General features: G+C 56.0%; 1 protein-coding gene across 2 annotated transcripts in view; it reads right to left on the bottom strand.

Moving 5' to 3' along the window:
• Positions 1 to 14212, bottom strand: part of GTF3C1 (general transcription factor IIIC subunit 1) — a 67863-nt gene that overhangs the window by 16172 nt on the left and 37479 nt on the right. For both annotated transcript variants that reach the window (XM_080831135.1, XM_080831134.1), the window contains exons 13-26: positions 13446 to 13549; positions 12096 to 12277; positions 10379 to 10627; positions 9906 to 10051; positions 9195 to 9292; positions 8597 to 8693; positions 8307 to 8484; positions 7213 to 7354; positions 6704 to 6839; positions 6223 to 6304; positions 5887 to 6075; positions 3655 to 3812; positions 1911 to 2053; positions 45 to 126 (exon numbers count right to left, since the gene is read on the bottom strand). In XM_080831135.1, coding sequence (XP_080687261.1) covers positions 45 to 126; positions 1911 to 2053; positions 3655 to 3812; positions 5887 to 6075; positions 6223 to 6304; positions 6704 to 6839; positions 7213 to 7354; positions 8307 to 8484; positions 8597 to 8693; positions 9195 to 9292; positions 9906 to 10051; positions 10379 to 10627; positions 12096 to 12277; positions 13446 to 13549 — 1986 coding nt within the window. The remainder of the gene's footprint in view (positions 1 to 44; positions 127 to 1910; positions 2054 to 3654; positions 3813 to 5886; positions 6076 to 6222; positions 6305 to 6703; positions 6840 to 7212; positions 7355 to 8306; positions 8485 to 8596; positions 8694 to 9194; positions 9293 to 9905; positions 10052 to 10378; positions 10628 to 12095; positions 12278 to 13445; positions 13550 to 14212) is intronic.

Below are 14212 nucleotides of genomic sequence, written 5' to 3'. Positions count from 1 at the left end.
TCGCCTTCAGGGTGGGACGAGCCCAGTGACCACACACTGCCTACCTTTGGGTCTTCATAGTCACCTTTCCGGTTCATGAAATCTCCCACAAGTGCCTTATCCTGGTACACCTCAGCGAGGCAAACCCTGCAGGAAGAGAGGAGGAACGTGAGGTCTGGCGTTGTAATGAGAGTCTGTCTTCAGAACCACGGGGAAGACTCCTAGACTCTTGTTCTAACACATCCGGCTTCGGCTGACCACAAGGTATGATTTACTTATACACCTGCCGGCTGATCACAGCTCTTAACAAGGAAGGGTCTGGGGTCAGCCAACCCTGACTCAAGTCAGGCCCGCTGCTGCTCACGCTTCACACCTCTGCCTTCTCTGAGCTTCCATCTGCCACACGTAAACTGAGAACAGCAACGCCCGCCTGCCTGCCCTCACAGGCATCCAGCCAAGACCAAACGAGACGCCCTATGTGACAGTGTAACCGTGAGTTTTAACTACCATCCAGGTCCCGGTGTTCACTATTCGTCAAAGCCCTTGATGTTCACAGTCATGTTCATCTCTCTGTGACAAGAGAGCCTGACTCACCCAAAAGCAAATGCAGGGAAAGGCAACAGGTGTTCGCAGGGTTCCTAGGAACCGGAGACTGTCACATCAAAAAGAGCTTGCAAGGCAGAGCCCATCATTCCATTCTAGAGCTCGGGGAGGCATAGCATCCCCAAGGTCACACGTCCGCTGAGGGCTGGACCTACTGGGCCAGGGTGGCCATGACTGGTAGTATCAGCCTGCTCCCAGGTGAGGGAGTTGCCTCCAAGTGGACACACGCCCTGTGTGAGGCCACAGCCCCTCATGCTGCCATCCCCCGGCTGCTGCTGCAGGACACGAGGAAGAAGGCCAGGAAGCCCAAGTTCCAGAACTTACTGCACTGCCAAGGCCCTGTCACCCTGGCTAACCCGGATCCTCTCTGGGCCTGTTTCTGCTCTGAAAAGAAGAGGCATTTGGAGCAGGTGACCAGAGCCCTTTTACATAGAAGAGTCTAAGACTCTAGACACGGGGACTAGCAGCTCCCCACTGGAAGGCCCCTGCTGTCTGCAGACCCCTGGAGACACGTCTGGCTGCCACGGCTGGGCATCGGGAACTGGTAGCACGTAGCCGGCAGAGGCCAGAAAAGCCACTAAACAGCCTACAGTGCATAGGACAGCTCCGCTCTAAAGCTATCTGGCCCCAAAGGTCAACACTGTTGAGGCCGAGAAAGCCCGCCAGGGGAAGTTTTCTCTACAATCTGGGGCTGAGCTGTTTCTCTCTACTACTCAGCTGACTGCCCGTGGCCCGAGACTCGGAATCCAGACAGAGCCGAGCCCTCCCACCAATCCATGGCAGGAACAACCAGTTGGTAGAAGCAGGAACAACCAGCTGGTAGAAGCGGTCCTTCCCAACCCCACCCCGTGTCCCCTCCGCACGGATGGTCAGTCTCTGGCCTTCCACACTCAAGCCCGTGCCTGCGGAGGGGGCTGTCAGGAGTCTGACAGGGCAGGCAATGGCGCTGTGCCCTGGCCGGGTGAGAACGAGGTGGGCGCAGAGGCCTCTGCCCTCACTACCTGCTGCTGAGGGGACAGTCGGTAAGCCATCTAGCCGGGATGGCCCGTTTCTTCCCGGGTGGCAAAGGAGAACGGCACCTACTTCCCAAGGCTGGCCCCAAGTCCACATAACACCGGATATGTGGAAGGGCCTGGAAGCAGGCCCAGCCCTTGAAAAAATCACAGACCCGAACCCTGGCACATGCTACGGCTGAGCAAGCGGACAGGTCGCCACTCTCTCTGGATTTCAGAGTGGACTCCTAAGCAAAAGGGACGAAAGAAGACTAAAGAACCAGCAGCGCGGGAGGAAGCTTGGCCCCAAGTTCCGAAAGTCCGAACGAGGCTTACTTATAGTTCAGGTAGGCCTGTGGGTTCTTGACTATGTAGCGAGCTCTCCGTCCCACCGAGTGAGAGGTTTTATCCAGAGACTCTTCGAAGGTGGCGTGCAAGATGTCCCGCACAACCTGCCAGGGGACGAATGGGCCCTTCACCTGCAGCAAACACAAGCCGGGATGGAGAGTCAGACTCCTCAGTGCCCGCGGCCTGAACGGATCGGAGCGGGGAGGGTACGTTCTGTGGCGTCTCCTTCCAGACTATCGCATCTACAGACCACCGGCTCCATGCCCCGCACCAGTGAGCTGCTAGCGAAGAGTAAGCTAAACCCGCCACGCCCGGGGGAGAGAATGTCTTCTGGGAAGTAGCAGGTGCTCAGAAGGCGCTGGGTGCAGAGCCCGGACAGGGAAGGGGACTTGCTGAAGAAAGGAGGCGGCCCAAGAACCTGTTACAACGTAAGCAGGTGAGAGGAGGGTCTGCCGATCCTGAACCGTGCGGGCTCTGCTGGCCCCTCCAGCTGCACGGAGGGGAGCCCCTCCGACCCGTCAGTGCTGCGATGAAAAGCCATTTCAGAGGGAAGAACAGGTATTAGGGACAGCGACACATCTCTAGCTTGTTCCCGGGAGAAGGGATTGGGCTGGAATTTAGGAAGGAATGGGGGGGACAGCATCTGGGAAAAGTGGTCAAGGAAAGGGATCCAGTGAGCCTGCAGGCAGAGGGCACCCGGGGCTGCTCTTCTCGGCCGGCATGCTTGAGGACAGGGTGCACATACTGGGCTCGGAGGGAGCCACCCTACCCAGGCCACCTGGCGGCGTTACGACCTAGAAGGGGCCCTGTACTAGGCAGTGGCAGAACTTGGTGGCTTCGGCGAACCAGCGCGATCGGACATTTGCTATCTCAATGCTCCCTAGGGTTTGCTGCAAACTCAGAAGATCCCAATGACGCCAAGTGGCAGGAACAGACAGCCTAGGACGGTGAGGGCGCTCTGGGGAGCAAGGTGAGAATGTGATGCTGGCTTGGGCTACGGGTCTTCTTGGAGGCAGTGACATCGGAGGAGAGAGGGAACGTGCTAGCCGGGAAGCAAGGTTCTCCCCAGCTGTCGGGGCTCAGGGACAGGGGCCGGGAGGACCCATGTGTGTGGGGGACGGTGGCACGGAAGGTGTGGAGCCAGGCCAAGGCCACCATCACCATTCCACACTGATTCAGTACCTGGTGACTGAGCGGTCCCCATGCAGTTGGCAGCATGCAGGGGACCGCAGCCACGAAAACAAATGACAACCCTCCTGCCTTGTGAGAAGCAGCCGTGCCAATGGGCCAAGAAGGGCCAGAAGCAAAGGCAGCAGCCCGAAAAGTCCATGTCCGAGGGGCGAGGCGAGATGTGGTAATTACTTCCAACTGGCAGGACCACTGAAGCCTTTCCAGAGATGATAAGCAGATAGGAGAGACAAAGAGGGGAGTTTTCCAGGCAGATGAGAGTGGGAGAAGGGGAGCGGGAGGTGCCAGACTCCCGGTAAAGACAGAGAGACCAATTCTGGGCTGGGTTAGCCTGATCTGGGTGTGCTAGCCTGAGGCTGGAAAGAAATGTGCACAAATGGGAGTATTCGTTTGTAGGATTCTGGGCAATGTTCTTCCTGGTGGCCAGGCCTAACAGAAGAGAGGAGTGCCCTGCGGGCCACAGGGGGAAGGGGGCTCCCCATGGCGGGGAACGCCATGCAGCAGGTGCAGGCCAGGAAGGCGTGGGGCCCCGGGGGCTGAGTACCTTGGTGTTGAGGATGTTGCTGGCAATGCGGCAGAGAACGAGCAGCCCGTCTTCCTGCATGGACCAGGTGACCCGCAGCCGGGTCATCCTCTGCAATGCACTCTGGTCGGCCTCATCGTGGTAGCGCAGGCTGCGACTTTTCTCCTGGGGGGACTCTTCTGAGAATACCAGGGGGAGAAGAGAGAGAGCCTCTAACAACTGGTCTGGAGCTGCCCCCTGGAGCGGGGAAGGGCCCCTACTTGGCTGGGGAGATCTGACCAAGGGCGTCAGGAGCCAGATAAACTAACCGCATAAGGCTCGGGCCTGGAGATATAGATAGATACATACATACATACTTGCATTTTTATCTTTAAATTTTTTTTTTTTTTTTTTTTTTACCCCTTTGGTCAAGTTTCATGGGGACAGGCGGGAGGCCTGAATGCAGCCTGTCAATCTCCAACTCTTCCCACTGTGGGGCTAGGCGCTCTGAAGGCATCCGGTGCTCGATCTGGGCCCGCACCATTCTCTGATGTTGTTCCATGAACCCTGGGGCACCGTGGCAACAAGGCACAGCCCACAGGGTTGCCTTGAGGCCTGAACCAGACTGGGTATAAAACACCAGGGCGGTGCCAGGCGCCAACGTTTTGGAATATTTACTGTGTGCCAAGCACCGCTTTTAACTTTTTACATATGACAACTCATTATTAAAAATACTACTTTGCAGAGCGCCTGGGTGGTGCAGTCGGTTGAGTGTCTGACTCTTGTCTGGGCTCAAGTCAGGATCTCGGGGTTGTGGGATCAAGCCCTTCACCGGGCCCTGTGTTTAGTGCGGACTCTGCCTGGGTTTCTCTCCCTTTCCTCTCCTTCTGCTCCTCCCCCCAACTGCCCTCGAATGCACTCTCTCGCTCGCTTGCTCTCTAAAATGAGCAATAGAATCTTTAAAAAAATATACTACTTTGCACCAGCCCTAAGAGGAGGCAGGTGTCATCCCCATTTTGTAGCCGAGGAATCTAAAACACAGTGAGTTACAGTGATTTGCCCGAAGTCACATAGCCCAGTCAGTAGCAGACATGGGATCTGAACCATGAGCTCGTAGCCACTAGGTTTTTTGAACATCTCCTCCCCTGGGGGAGATACTCAAGGCAGTTTCACAAGGTAAACACCATATGCTACTGCCCATTCCAAGAGACTATTTGCTTGAGAAGTTTTTCCAAATTAAGGCAAAAGAAAAGTAGGGCGTGAACATTTGGGATTCCAAGGGACACCACCACCATATTTTGCCTTGTGATGAATTCAGGTCTCTGTGAGCCACACTGAACTCACGCGTATCTGGACAGGCTGCGCTGAGGGGGCCTTTCCAACGGACACAAGGCTACTTGGTACAAACACCAGCCAAAGAAACCACCAAAAACAGGTTCCCGTTTAAACATCCTGTTCTCGGGGCGCCTGAGTGGCTCAGTGGGTTAAGCCTCTGCCTTCGGCTCGGGTCATGATCTCAGGGTCCTGGGATCGAGCCCCACATCGGGCTCTCTGCTCCGCAGGGAGCCTGCTTCCTCCTCTCTCTCTGCCTGCCTCTCTGCCTACTTGTGATCTCTGTCAAATAAATAAATTAAAAAAAAACAAAAACATCCTGTTCTCGTCTGAAAGCGCTATAGCTATGAGATTGTTGGTACGACACACAGACCACTTAGAGGGTGGAAAGGTGGTCGAAGAAACACGCCGGTCTCCTGTCCTCCTGCCATCCTTTGCTACAAAGACTTGCCCAGGTGAAGATTCCAAAATGGCGGCGTCAGACACGCCTCAGGGCTTCCTGAGATTCGAAGAGATTCTGCAGGCCTGACCGACTCCAGCCTTTCCTCTAATTTGCAAACACCACATGACTTTGGCCTGAGTAACGTCAGGCAGACATTAAAAACCAAACCACAGGGAATGACAGGATTGGGGCCGTGATGAGGATTTCTGCCAGACTTTCCAGTTTCCTCAGGTGAGATGGAGTTAGAAAACTGACGTGAGAGGGGTTTCCAAGGGAGCAGACAGACAGAGAAAGCACATGAGGAGCTCGCCGATCTGTCTGCCAGCTCGACACGGGGGACAGATCGGCAACCACGCAGCATGAGCCCCCCAGATGGCGGGGAAAACAGAATCCCGAGTCTGAGGGCAGAGGTCACAATGGCCGCAGAGCCACGACTGCCTGTCTCCAGGCCGGGAGGTACAAAGACAAGGCCCAGCAGATGCAAACGAGTATCATGAAACCTTTTCTCTTTCTCTTGATCTTCTTTCCAGGGTCCCTCTTCAGCCGCTTGCGCTTCTGGCTCCGTCCGCCCCTCACTCTCCGGTTCCTGTCCAGCGTGGGCTCTCGGTCCATCTCGAACTGCTCTTCCCGGTCAGCGCAGAGCCCGGCTCCCACTCTGGCTTCCCCCCAGATGTTCAACCTGCCGGTGCCTAGAAACAAGCACGGGAGGTGGGCGTCTTAGGACGAGCCCCACAGGGGCCAGAGAACCAGCAGAGGCTGCTGTGGTCTGTAGTCACGTGGCCCGCGCTGGTCCCGCGTCTGTTTCTGTTTCTGGAGTGAAAGACCCGCACACGTACCTCCAGCACTGAGCGGCAACGGGCGCTTGGAAAGAAACGTCTGGAGCCTCACCATGAGCCCATTTTCAGAAGCAGTGTTCTCCTAAAATGCAAGTGCAGCTCTGGAACGAAGCAGGGGCTTCCCCGAATCCCCAGGGGTCCAGAGCATCAGATGCTCAGAGGTGTTCAGGTTTCTGCAAAGGCCGGGCTGGGGGTCGGGGGTGGGGGCAGGCTGCTCTAGGGGCTGGGCTGCTGCTGGGCCCTCCCTCATGTCTGACCTTTGTCTCACGTCACAGAATCGGTTAGAATGCACTGAAAAGACAGGCCGGGTCAGATCGATACACCTACCATACATGTGGAAATAAATATTTGGGCCTCTGGTCAACTGCTGCCCTACCAGGTCAGAAGCAGTGAGCCAAGTTGGGTGAGATGGAGAGGGATGGGTAGCTCTGGCAGCTCCCGGTGGGGGGATGGGGTGCCCGCCCCGCCCCCCGGGGCCCACCTTCCTGGCCTTGCTGATGATGTAGCTGGTCCAGATCCAGTTGCGCTTTAGGTGCCCATAGAAACTAGAATCAAGCCCGGCGGCTCCCAGCCCGTCCCCGGGGATCAAGCCTTCATCCACAACTTCTCGGCTTCCCCTGAGGGGCGGGAAAAGAAGCAGAAAGAGAGCCCCTCTTGGTAACTGAAAAGAGAACCCAAGATACGGGCGAGGGTATTTCTTCTAATTACTTTCCCAGTAATACCTAAGAGAAGCAAAGCACTTGTCAATCCGCCAGACAGGTCAAATTCCCAATTTTCATATTTTGGTAACTGATTTTTTGGAACAATACGGCCCACGGCCACCAATCTGCCCCGCAATCCCAGAGCCTGGGACAGTCCCAGGCTGCCATGTGGACCCAGACTCGGAGGGGCTGGAGCCCGTGGGGAACGAGACGCCGTGGCCCCGCACTTGGGGGTGGCACGCGGTGCACAGACGCACTTGGGGACAGTGTATGCGGGGCAGGGACGCACGTGGTGTACTCCATCATGGCGCATTTGCGCTCCAGGTTGTGCTTGTCAATGGCGCTCTCCTGCTCCTTCTGCAGACTGCCCTCCTCATCAAGGCCCTGGTCCTGCGCGCTGTTCTTCCTGACACGCGGGTAGCGCACCACACCTGGGAAACAAGACACAGGCATCCCTGACGCCGCCGTGCAGTGGCGGCTCTGCACAGCCATGGCACGCGGCTGCGGGTGAGAGAGAGACACTGCTCCCCGACCAGAGGACGGGCTCTGAAACTGGCAAACATCCTCTTCGTAGGAATGCGTTCTCGTTGATGTCAGAGGGTGACCCTGAGGGAAGGAGCTGTACTCTGGCTGACCTCCGCTAAGCAGGGAAGGTAAGCCAGCAACAGAAGAACCCAACAGGGGTGGGGAATCAGGAGCAGAGGAGCCCCGAGGCTTCCTTCCTCAGGGGAAGCCTGTGGAGCTCCTGGGCACCTGCACAGAGGGAGCGGGAAGGAACACTGATGCACGTGGCAGTGGCTGCGGGGTCAGGATCAGCAAGGAGCGGGACCAAGAACTCAGTGCGGGGGTCAGTTTCCCTGGGCCCAGTGGGGGACCGGGGCCAGCCAGATGTTTCCTGCACGCCCAAGACATGCATTAACATAGCTGAGAAATCACATGCTGTTAATCCACAATAAAGAACACTGCCTTTCTTGCAAGAATTTCTAAACCCACGCCAGTCTCTCCTGTCTCTCCCACAACACACTTGCTGTGCCCATGCCTGCGGGGCTCTTCCCCAGCTCTGGGCTCGGCTGGCTGGGGCGGGGACGGGTGAGATGGGGCAGGCCCAGGAGATGCCAGACACAAGGTGCTTGACAAATTCCTACTGAATGCACGAGTGAATAAGGACCAAGCAGAGTGGTCTGGGTGAAACGTGTGTGGGGGTCTGGGAGCCCCCCATTCAGAGCCCACTGCCCTCATTTCTAAGGCAGCCCCAAGGATACTCTAGGTGTCCGGGGAGTGGTATGAAAAGCAGTAGCTGCTTCTAGGGTCCTCTCACCAGGAACCCCGGCGATGACCCAGGAAGCAGGGGGAGCGGTGGGGTCCCACCCAGAGCCACAGTACCTAACGGGGTGTTGAGACAGACACACTGCAGATCGAACCAGTAGTTCTCCACGTCCTGCATGGAGTTCAGGACGTACAGACGCCTTTCGAAGGGCCGGCTGCTGTGGGCCAGGTTGTAATGCGGGTCACAGATGGTGGTGTCAACGATGACCGCGTTCTTCTTCAAGAAAATGAAGACCTAGAGACATGTGGACAGGGCAAAGAAAGAACCTCAGAACCGCCGCAGGTCAGCCGCCTGGAAACCTCTCAGCCATCAGGAACGTCGTTCACTCGGGCGTAAGAGACGTTACCTGGTCTTTATCCTGAAACTTTTCCGTGGGGCCAAACTGCAGCAGCCCCATGTGGCACAGCCTCTGAAGGTTCTCCACCACAGAAAAAATGTAACGTCTGGAAAATAGAGGGGAGGGGTGGGTTCCAATCGCCGCACACTCGGCGGTGGTCAGAGGGTCTGTGTCTCCGCTGAGGGATGCGACTCGCTCGTGGCCACCCCCTTCCAGCTTGTGGGCGCTGGAGGACTGGCCTCGGGCCAGCCCAGCGAGGAGAGCCAGATTCTGCCCGTTCCCAACACCCAGCCAGGGCAATGAGCATCGATTCTATATGGGAACTGATTCCCAAATGCAGGAGGCAAAAGGGAAACCCCTCCCCAATACTTGCGGTCTTTACCGGCAGACTTTAGGTTCTTTTAACCTTGAAATGCAGTTAATAAAATTCACCAGCCTGCACCTCATTTGCCCCTGTGCTTTATCCACAAGGCTCCTGAGAGCCTCATATCTTTACGACCTGGCAGGCAGAACTGTTCCCACTTCCTGGTGAATGATCACTCAGAGCCCCTGCTTGAGGCAGGCTGCCGGACCCTCGGCCAGTCCGCGTCTATCCCAGGAGTCTCACCTCTTGTACAGGAGTTGCTGCCGGACGGGCCTGGGCAGAAAGCGGATCAGCGTGTGCTTCTTCAGAGGGTCGTTCAGAAACTCCTCAAGGTCGTCTACCTAAGAGGTCATATTCAGGATCAGCTCACCCTCAAGGCCAGGGTCAATGACGAGAATCACGCAATATACGCACCACTTATTGGGCAGTGGTCTCTCTGAACCCATTTTCTCCTTTTGCTGTATTTACCAAATTTCTAAAACATACTTTATTATTACAACATAATTACTTGTCTGTCTTTCAATCTGTCTGACTGCACTGACTATAAGAACACATCTTTAAAGTATTTCCCTTACCTACCAGGCAAACCATACACCTATCCAATCATTTATCTATCTCTATCCATCCATCCCATCTGTCCTCCCTCCCCATCTATCCATCCATCTACCCATCTTTCCTTCTATCCACCCATCCACCCATCCAATCTGTCCATCTATCCATCCATTCTTTCCACCATCTCTCTCTCCATCACCTATCCTCCCTTTCTTCCATCCTTCCATGCACCCATCCATCCAACCACCCAACCATCTAATCTTATCTTTTCCTCCCACCCTCCATCCATGCATCCAGAGAATTGCAAGTCTCAAAGTATTTTCCCTTGACTGGGTGAACATAGGTTTTCTGGCCTACAGCTGAGGGACTAGCCGCCACAACAGCCCCAGGAGTCATCAGTACCTTGTAACTGACTTGCACAATCTGAACAAAGATGGAGAGGGGCAGGCAGAGAAGAATGTCACTGACGAGGGCCCAGCCGAAGCCAAAGTCCTTGTGGACTGGGATGGGAGGGACGTAGCGTTTCCACGAGGCTTCATCCACATATACTAGGAGAGAATCAGGGTCAGTGCCACAGGAAAGGTCCCAATCATGGCGGGGACATGACATCGTCCCAGCAGGTCCTGACTCCCTCTCATCACAAACTCGGGTAAAACCCTTGTCAGGCAGGAGGCCCCTGGGTTGAGGAAGTCTGGATTACGACTTTCTTTTGATCAGGACACCGTGGGGATTCAGCCGGTTCGGATGCTAAGGAGGAGGAAGCACTAGGACTCCTCCCACCGTGGGGATTCAGCCGGTTCGGATGCTAAGGAGGAGGAAGCACTAGGACTCCTCCCAGGACGCCGCTGGGCATGCCTGCCTCAGGAGCACCTCACCTTTCTCCGTGGGGAGCTCCACTTCCGTCTCCAGGAGGGTTCCATCTTGGCGGTCCTTGCGTGGGGCATCAGAGGAGGGCAGGACTCCCATCCTGCCTGGGTCCTGCCTTCTCCTCGTACTGCCGAGGCCCGGCTTGTCTCCCAGGCGGCTGGTGGGGTGCCCGTAGATTAGGTACCAGAGAAACACGTGTATTGCCCGCAGGCGAGGCATTTTGGGCAGAAATCCTAGAGAGCGGCCGAGTCCTGGAACTGGGGCGAGAGAGCGGGGAGGGCAATGCTGGAGAACTCCCACCGATTCGCTCCAAAACCACCAAGTGCCGCTATGTCCCAGGTGCCAGGGAGACAGCACACACCCTTACTCTCACTGAACTTACTTTCCAGGGCAAAGGGCACAAATAACAAGATACTTAGAATCATGTATCAGAAAACAAAGTGAGGAAGGGGGAGGAGGGCCGTAATTTCACCTAGAGGACAAGCGAGGTCCTCAAGCGGGGCAGGGCAAGGGCACGCAGGTACCTGGGGATGTGCCTCCCTCCCCGGGACAAGTGCGAGGTGCTGGAGACATGCATGTGCCCAGCACGTTCAATGGAGGGCCAGGAGGCCGCAGTGATGGATGCAGCAAGGGAGGAAGAAGGCACAGCAGGTAAGCTGGAGTGTGATGGAGAGGGACAGCCCTGGAGAGGGCCTGCCAAACCTCCACACGGGGCACCCCCCTGTCCCGGTTTGATGGGGCTGTGTAAAATACCCCCATATCTAGGTTCTTTGAAAGCATCCTATTTGTTGACACAAATGAAGTCTTGCCCGGCTTTTCCCAGGGAGAGAAGCCAGGTGAGGGAGTAGGGAGCCACAGGAGCAGGGAGAGAGGACAAGTGGCCAGGAGACCCTCCTCCACCACCATGCCTGCTGGAGGGACATGTGCACTGTCTTCTGTCTGCCCAAGTGTGGGCACTGCTCGGCCGCACCTGCTCCTGCCCGGGACAGCCTCTCAGGCCCTAAGCCCGGAAGACCAAAAGCAGGCTGCACTGCTGGGACAGGATGTGCAGAGAGGGAGGTCACATAGATGGCCTCTTTTGCCTCGGATCGCAGGTCTGCGGGACCATGCGCCCCCACCAGGACATGGTCTATGCCCTGTCGAGTCACCTCTGTCCTCCTCCACCAACGTGCATGTTTATGGCCAGGAGAGGTGTGAAACTGCAAAGCCCTCCGCCCACCCCCACCGGGCCTTCGGCACTTGTGTGTTCACGTTGGAGTGGCCTGGTGGGGGCTCAGGGAGAAGGCAGCCCCGTCAGAGAACAGATTCTGGGAAAATCATACGAACGTTCAAAGTCCTCAATGACCATAACTACCAGGAGGGGTATGAGGTCAGAAGAAACAGATTTTCTGTAGCTTAGAGAACATTCCAGCCCAAGCAACTGAGCAGAAGGAACTCACCTCTGTGACCAACTCCTCATGTTAGGTATGACCTAGCACAGTTTCACCCGAGCCTCTGAATACCTGTGAGGTATTCAGGGCAAGAAGCATGCCCACTGTGCAGATGGAGAAACTGAGGCCAGTGGCGGCCATGGTACCAGCACCCCCATGACCCAGCTAGCAATTGAAACCTGCTTCTTCCAACTACAGCCCCGTACCAGAATGTGGCATGGCAAGTGACTCAAACATCACCATGCAGACAACCCAGGGCGTGGCACCAGACGCCAATGGGGAGCCGCTTGTTTACCTATAACGGGGTTGTAATTTTTCAGCTGGGTGATGCCCATCTTCTCATCGGTTTTCTTCACCCGTCCGCTTTCTGCTTTAGAGGAAGCACTCGGCTGAGAGTCTCCTGATCCGCTTGGACCCTCTTTTCCTTGACTTTCTTCTTCAACTTCTTGAGGCGCTGGAGGCTGGGGCACCTTCACCCTGCAGTTCAAATACAAGATCGATAGCGTGCTGGGAGAACCAGGACTGGGAGGAAGGACACGGTCCGTCCTCGGGAATCAGACGCAGCCACTGGACCCTGGAGTTTCAACCTCCCCTGCCTGTCAGAGGCAAGCAGATGATGCGAATGAACAAAATGCGTCCGGTCACTGGACATTCGGGGGTGACAGGGGCTGTGGGGACCTGCCGAGGGCACCCCCACCTACTGGCCAACTGCTACCTTGTAAGAAAGGTAGCAAATGTGCTGGGTCCTCTGACACTTTCAGAAATGCCAGAGATCTGGGGCGCCTGGGTGTGGCTCCGTCCATGAAGCACCCCACTCATGACTTCGGCTCAGGTCATGACCAAAGGGTGGTGAGATCAAGCCCCGTGTCAGGCTCTGTGCAGCAGGCAGCCTGCTAGAGATTCTCCTTCTCCCTCTGCCCCCCACCCCTGCTCGCATGTTTTAAAAAAAAAAAAAAAAAAAGAAGTGCTGGAGATCAGGAATTGACGTGAAATCCATCAGCAACCCAGTTCCAAGTACATAAGCCAAGGTCTGCGATTCCCACGGAACCCTGGGCCTGCCCATCAGCCACGTCCAGTTTAACCTCAGCTAAGAATTTTCTTCCAGCCCTGAGTTTTCTCAGTCCGTGAGATAGTTTATGAACAAAATTAGAGAAGACCTCAGAAAGGCAAGTAGGCTCACTGTGAGCCATCAGGAGACCGAGCGAGCTTCCTACTTCACAGGGGCCGTGAGTTGGAGTGCTCTGTCAACACCATTAGGCAGAGTGGAATGAAGAACGTTAGGGCCACTTTTTTTTCCCCTTAAAAATCCAGAAATTGGGGGCACCTGGGTGGCTCAGTCAGTTAAGCGTCTGCCTTTGGCTCAGGTCACAATCCCGGAGTCTGGGGATTGAGCCTTGCTACAGGCTCCCTGCTCAGTGGGGAGTCTGCTTCTCCCTCTCCCTCCCTCCTCTGCTTATCAAGCTTGTGCTCTCTCTCTCTCGCAAATAAAATCTTAAAAAAAAAAAAAAAAAACGAAATCCAGAAATTGCTCCTAAACCCGTGAATACACTGGTCTTGCCTGAGTATAAAGGGCAAAAGTGCTATGGGCAGGGACACAAAGACCAGGCAGCTTGCCTGTGGATTCCTGTGGGGGGCCGCCACTTGCCTGTTTGCTGTGCTGGAATTGGAGATCCGGAAACGGACCTGCTCGATGGCACTTCTCACCAGCGGGTCATTCTGGTCCATGGACGGGTGCACGACCAGATCCACCTGCAGAGTGAGAGGTCAGAGTGTCCCAGAAGGGCAGGGGAAATGCTGAGGGAGCCCTAGCTCTGCACCTCGTTTCTCGGTGGGTGCCACCTGTTCTCATTAACATTTCCAAGAGATGTCTGGGACCAAAACGAAAGGCCATTACGATTTCTGGCATCAAAATTCCTCGAGCTCCGCCGTCAGAGACATGCTGCTCGGCTCAGGGGAGGAATGTCTGCCCTGAAAAGAGAGCAGCCCGCCTGGCAGTCCCCCGGCTGGGCTGTCCTGGCCCCCAGCCTCTGCCGCTACCTGGTGGCCCGCTCCTGCTACCCCAGTGCAGCTATCTGAGAATTTCCCATAGTCGCCCGCGAGTCCTGAGAGCTTCCATCTGGAAAAGGTAAGCAGCTTTCATTAATCTCCCCTCGCTGAGAGTGCCATCGTGGGACTCCTGCCAGGCCCGCGTCTAAACCAACTGGCAGAGGATTTAGAGCCTCTTTTGTTCTCTTCCCTCTCCCAGGGTACTGAAGCTGAACAGTTACGGTGGTGACCACTGCACGCGTGTTATCTGGGGTGACAAAGGGAAGAGCTTGGTGGAGATGAGGAGAGGGGTGCAAGGGTGGTGGCTGGGTGAGAGATGGCAGGCGTCACGGTCACAGCCCCCGGAGAGCCAGGCCTTTCTTCCAT

Source organism: Martes martes, assembly GCF_963455335.1.
Source record: "Martes martes genome assembly, chromosome: 18".
Lineage (NCBI taxonomy): Eukaryota > Metazoa > Chordata > Mammalia > Carnivora > Mustelidae > Martes > Martes martes.
Note: the sequence above shows the minus strand (reverse complement) of the source record. Positions and strands in the feature narration are given on the sequence as shown.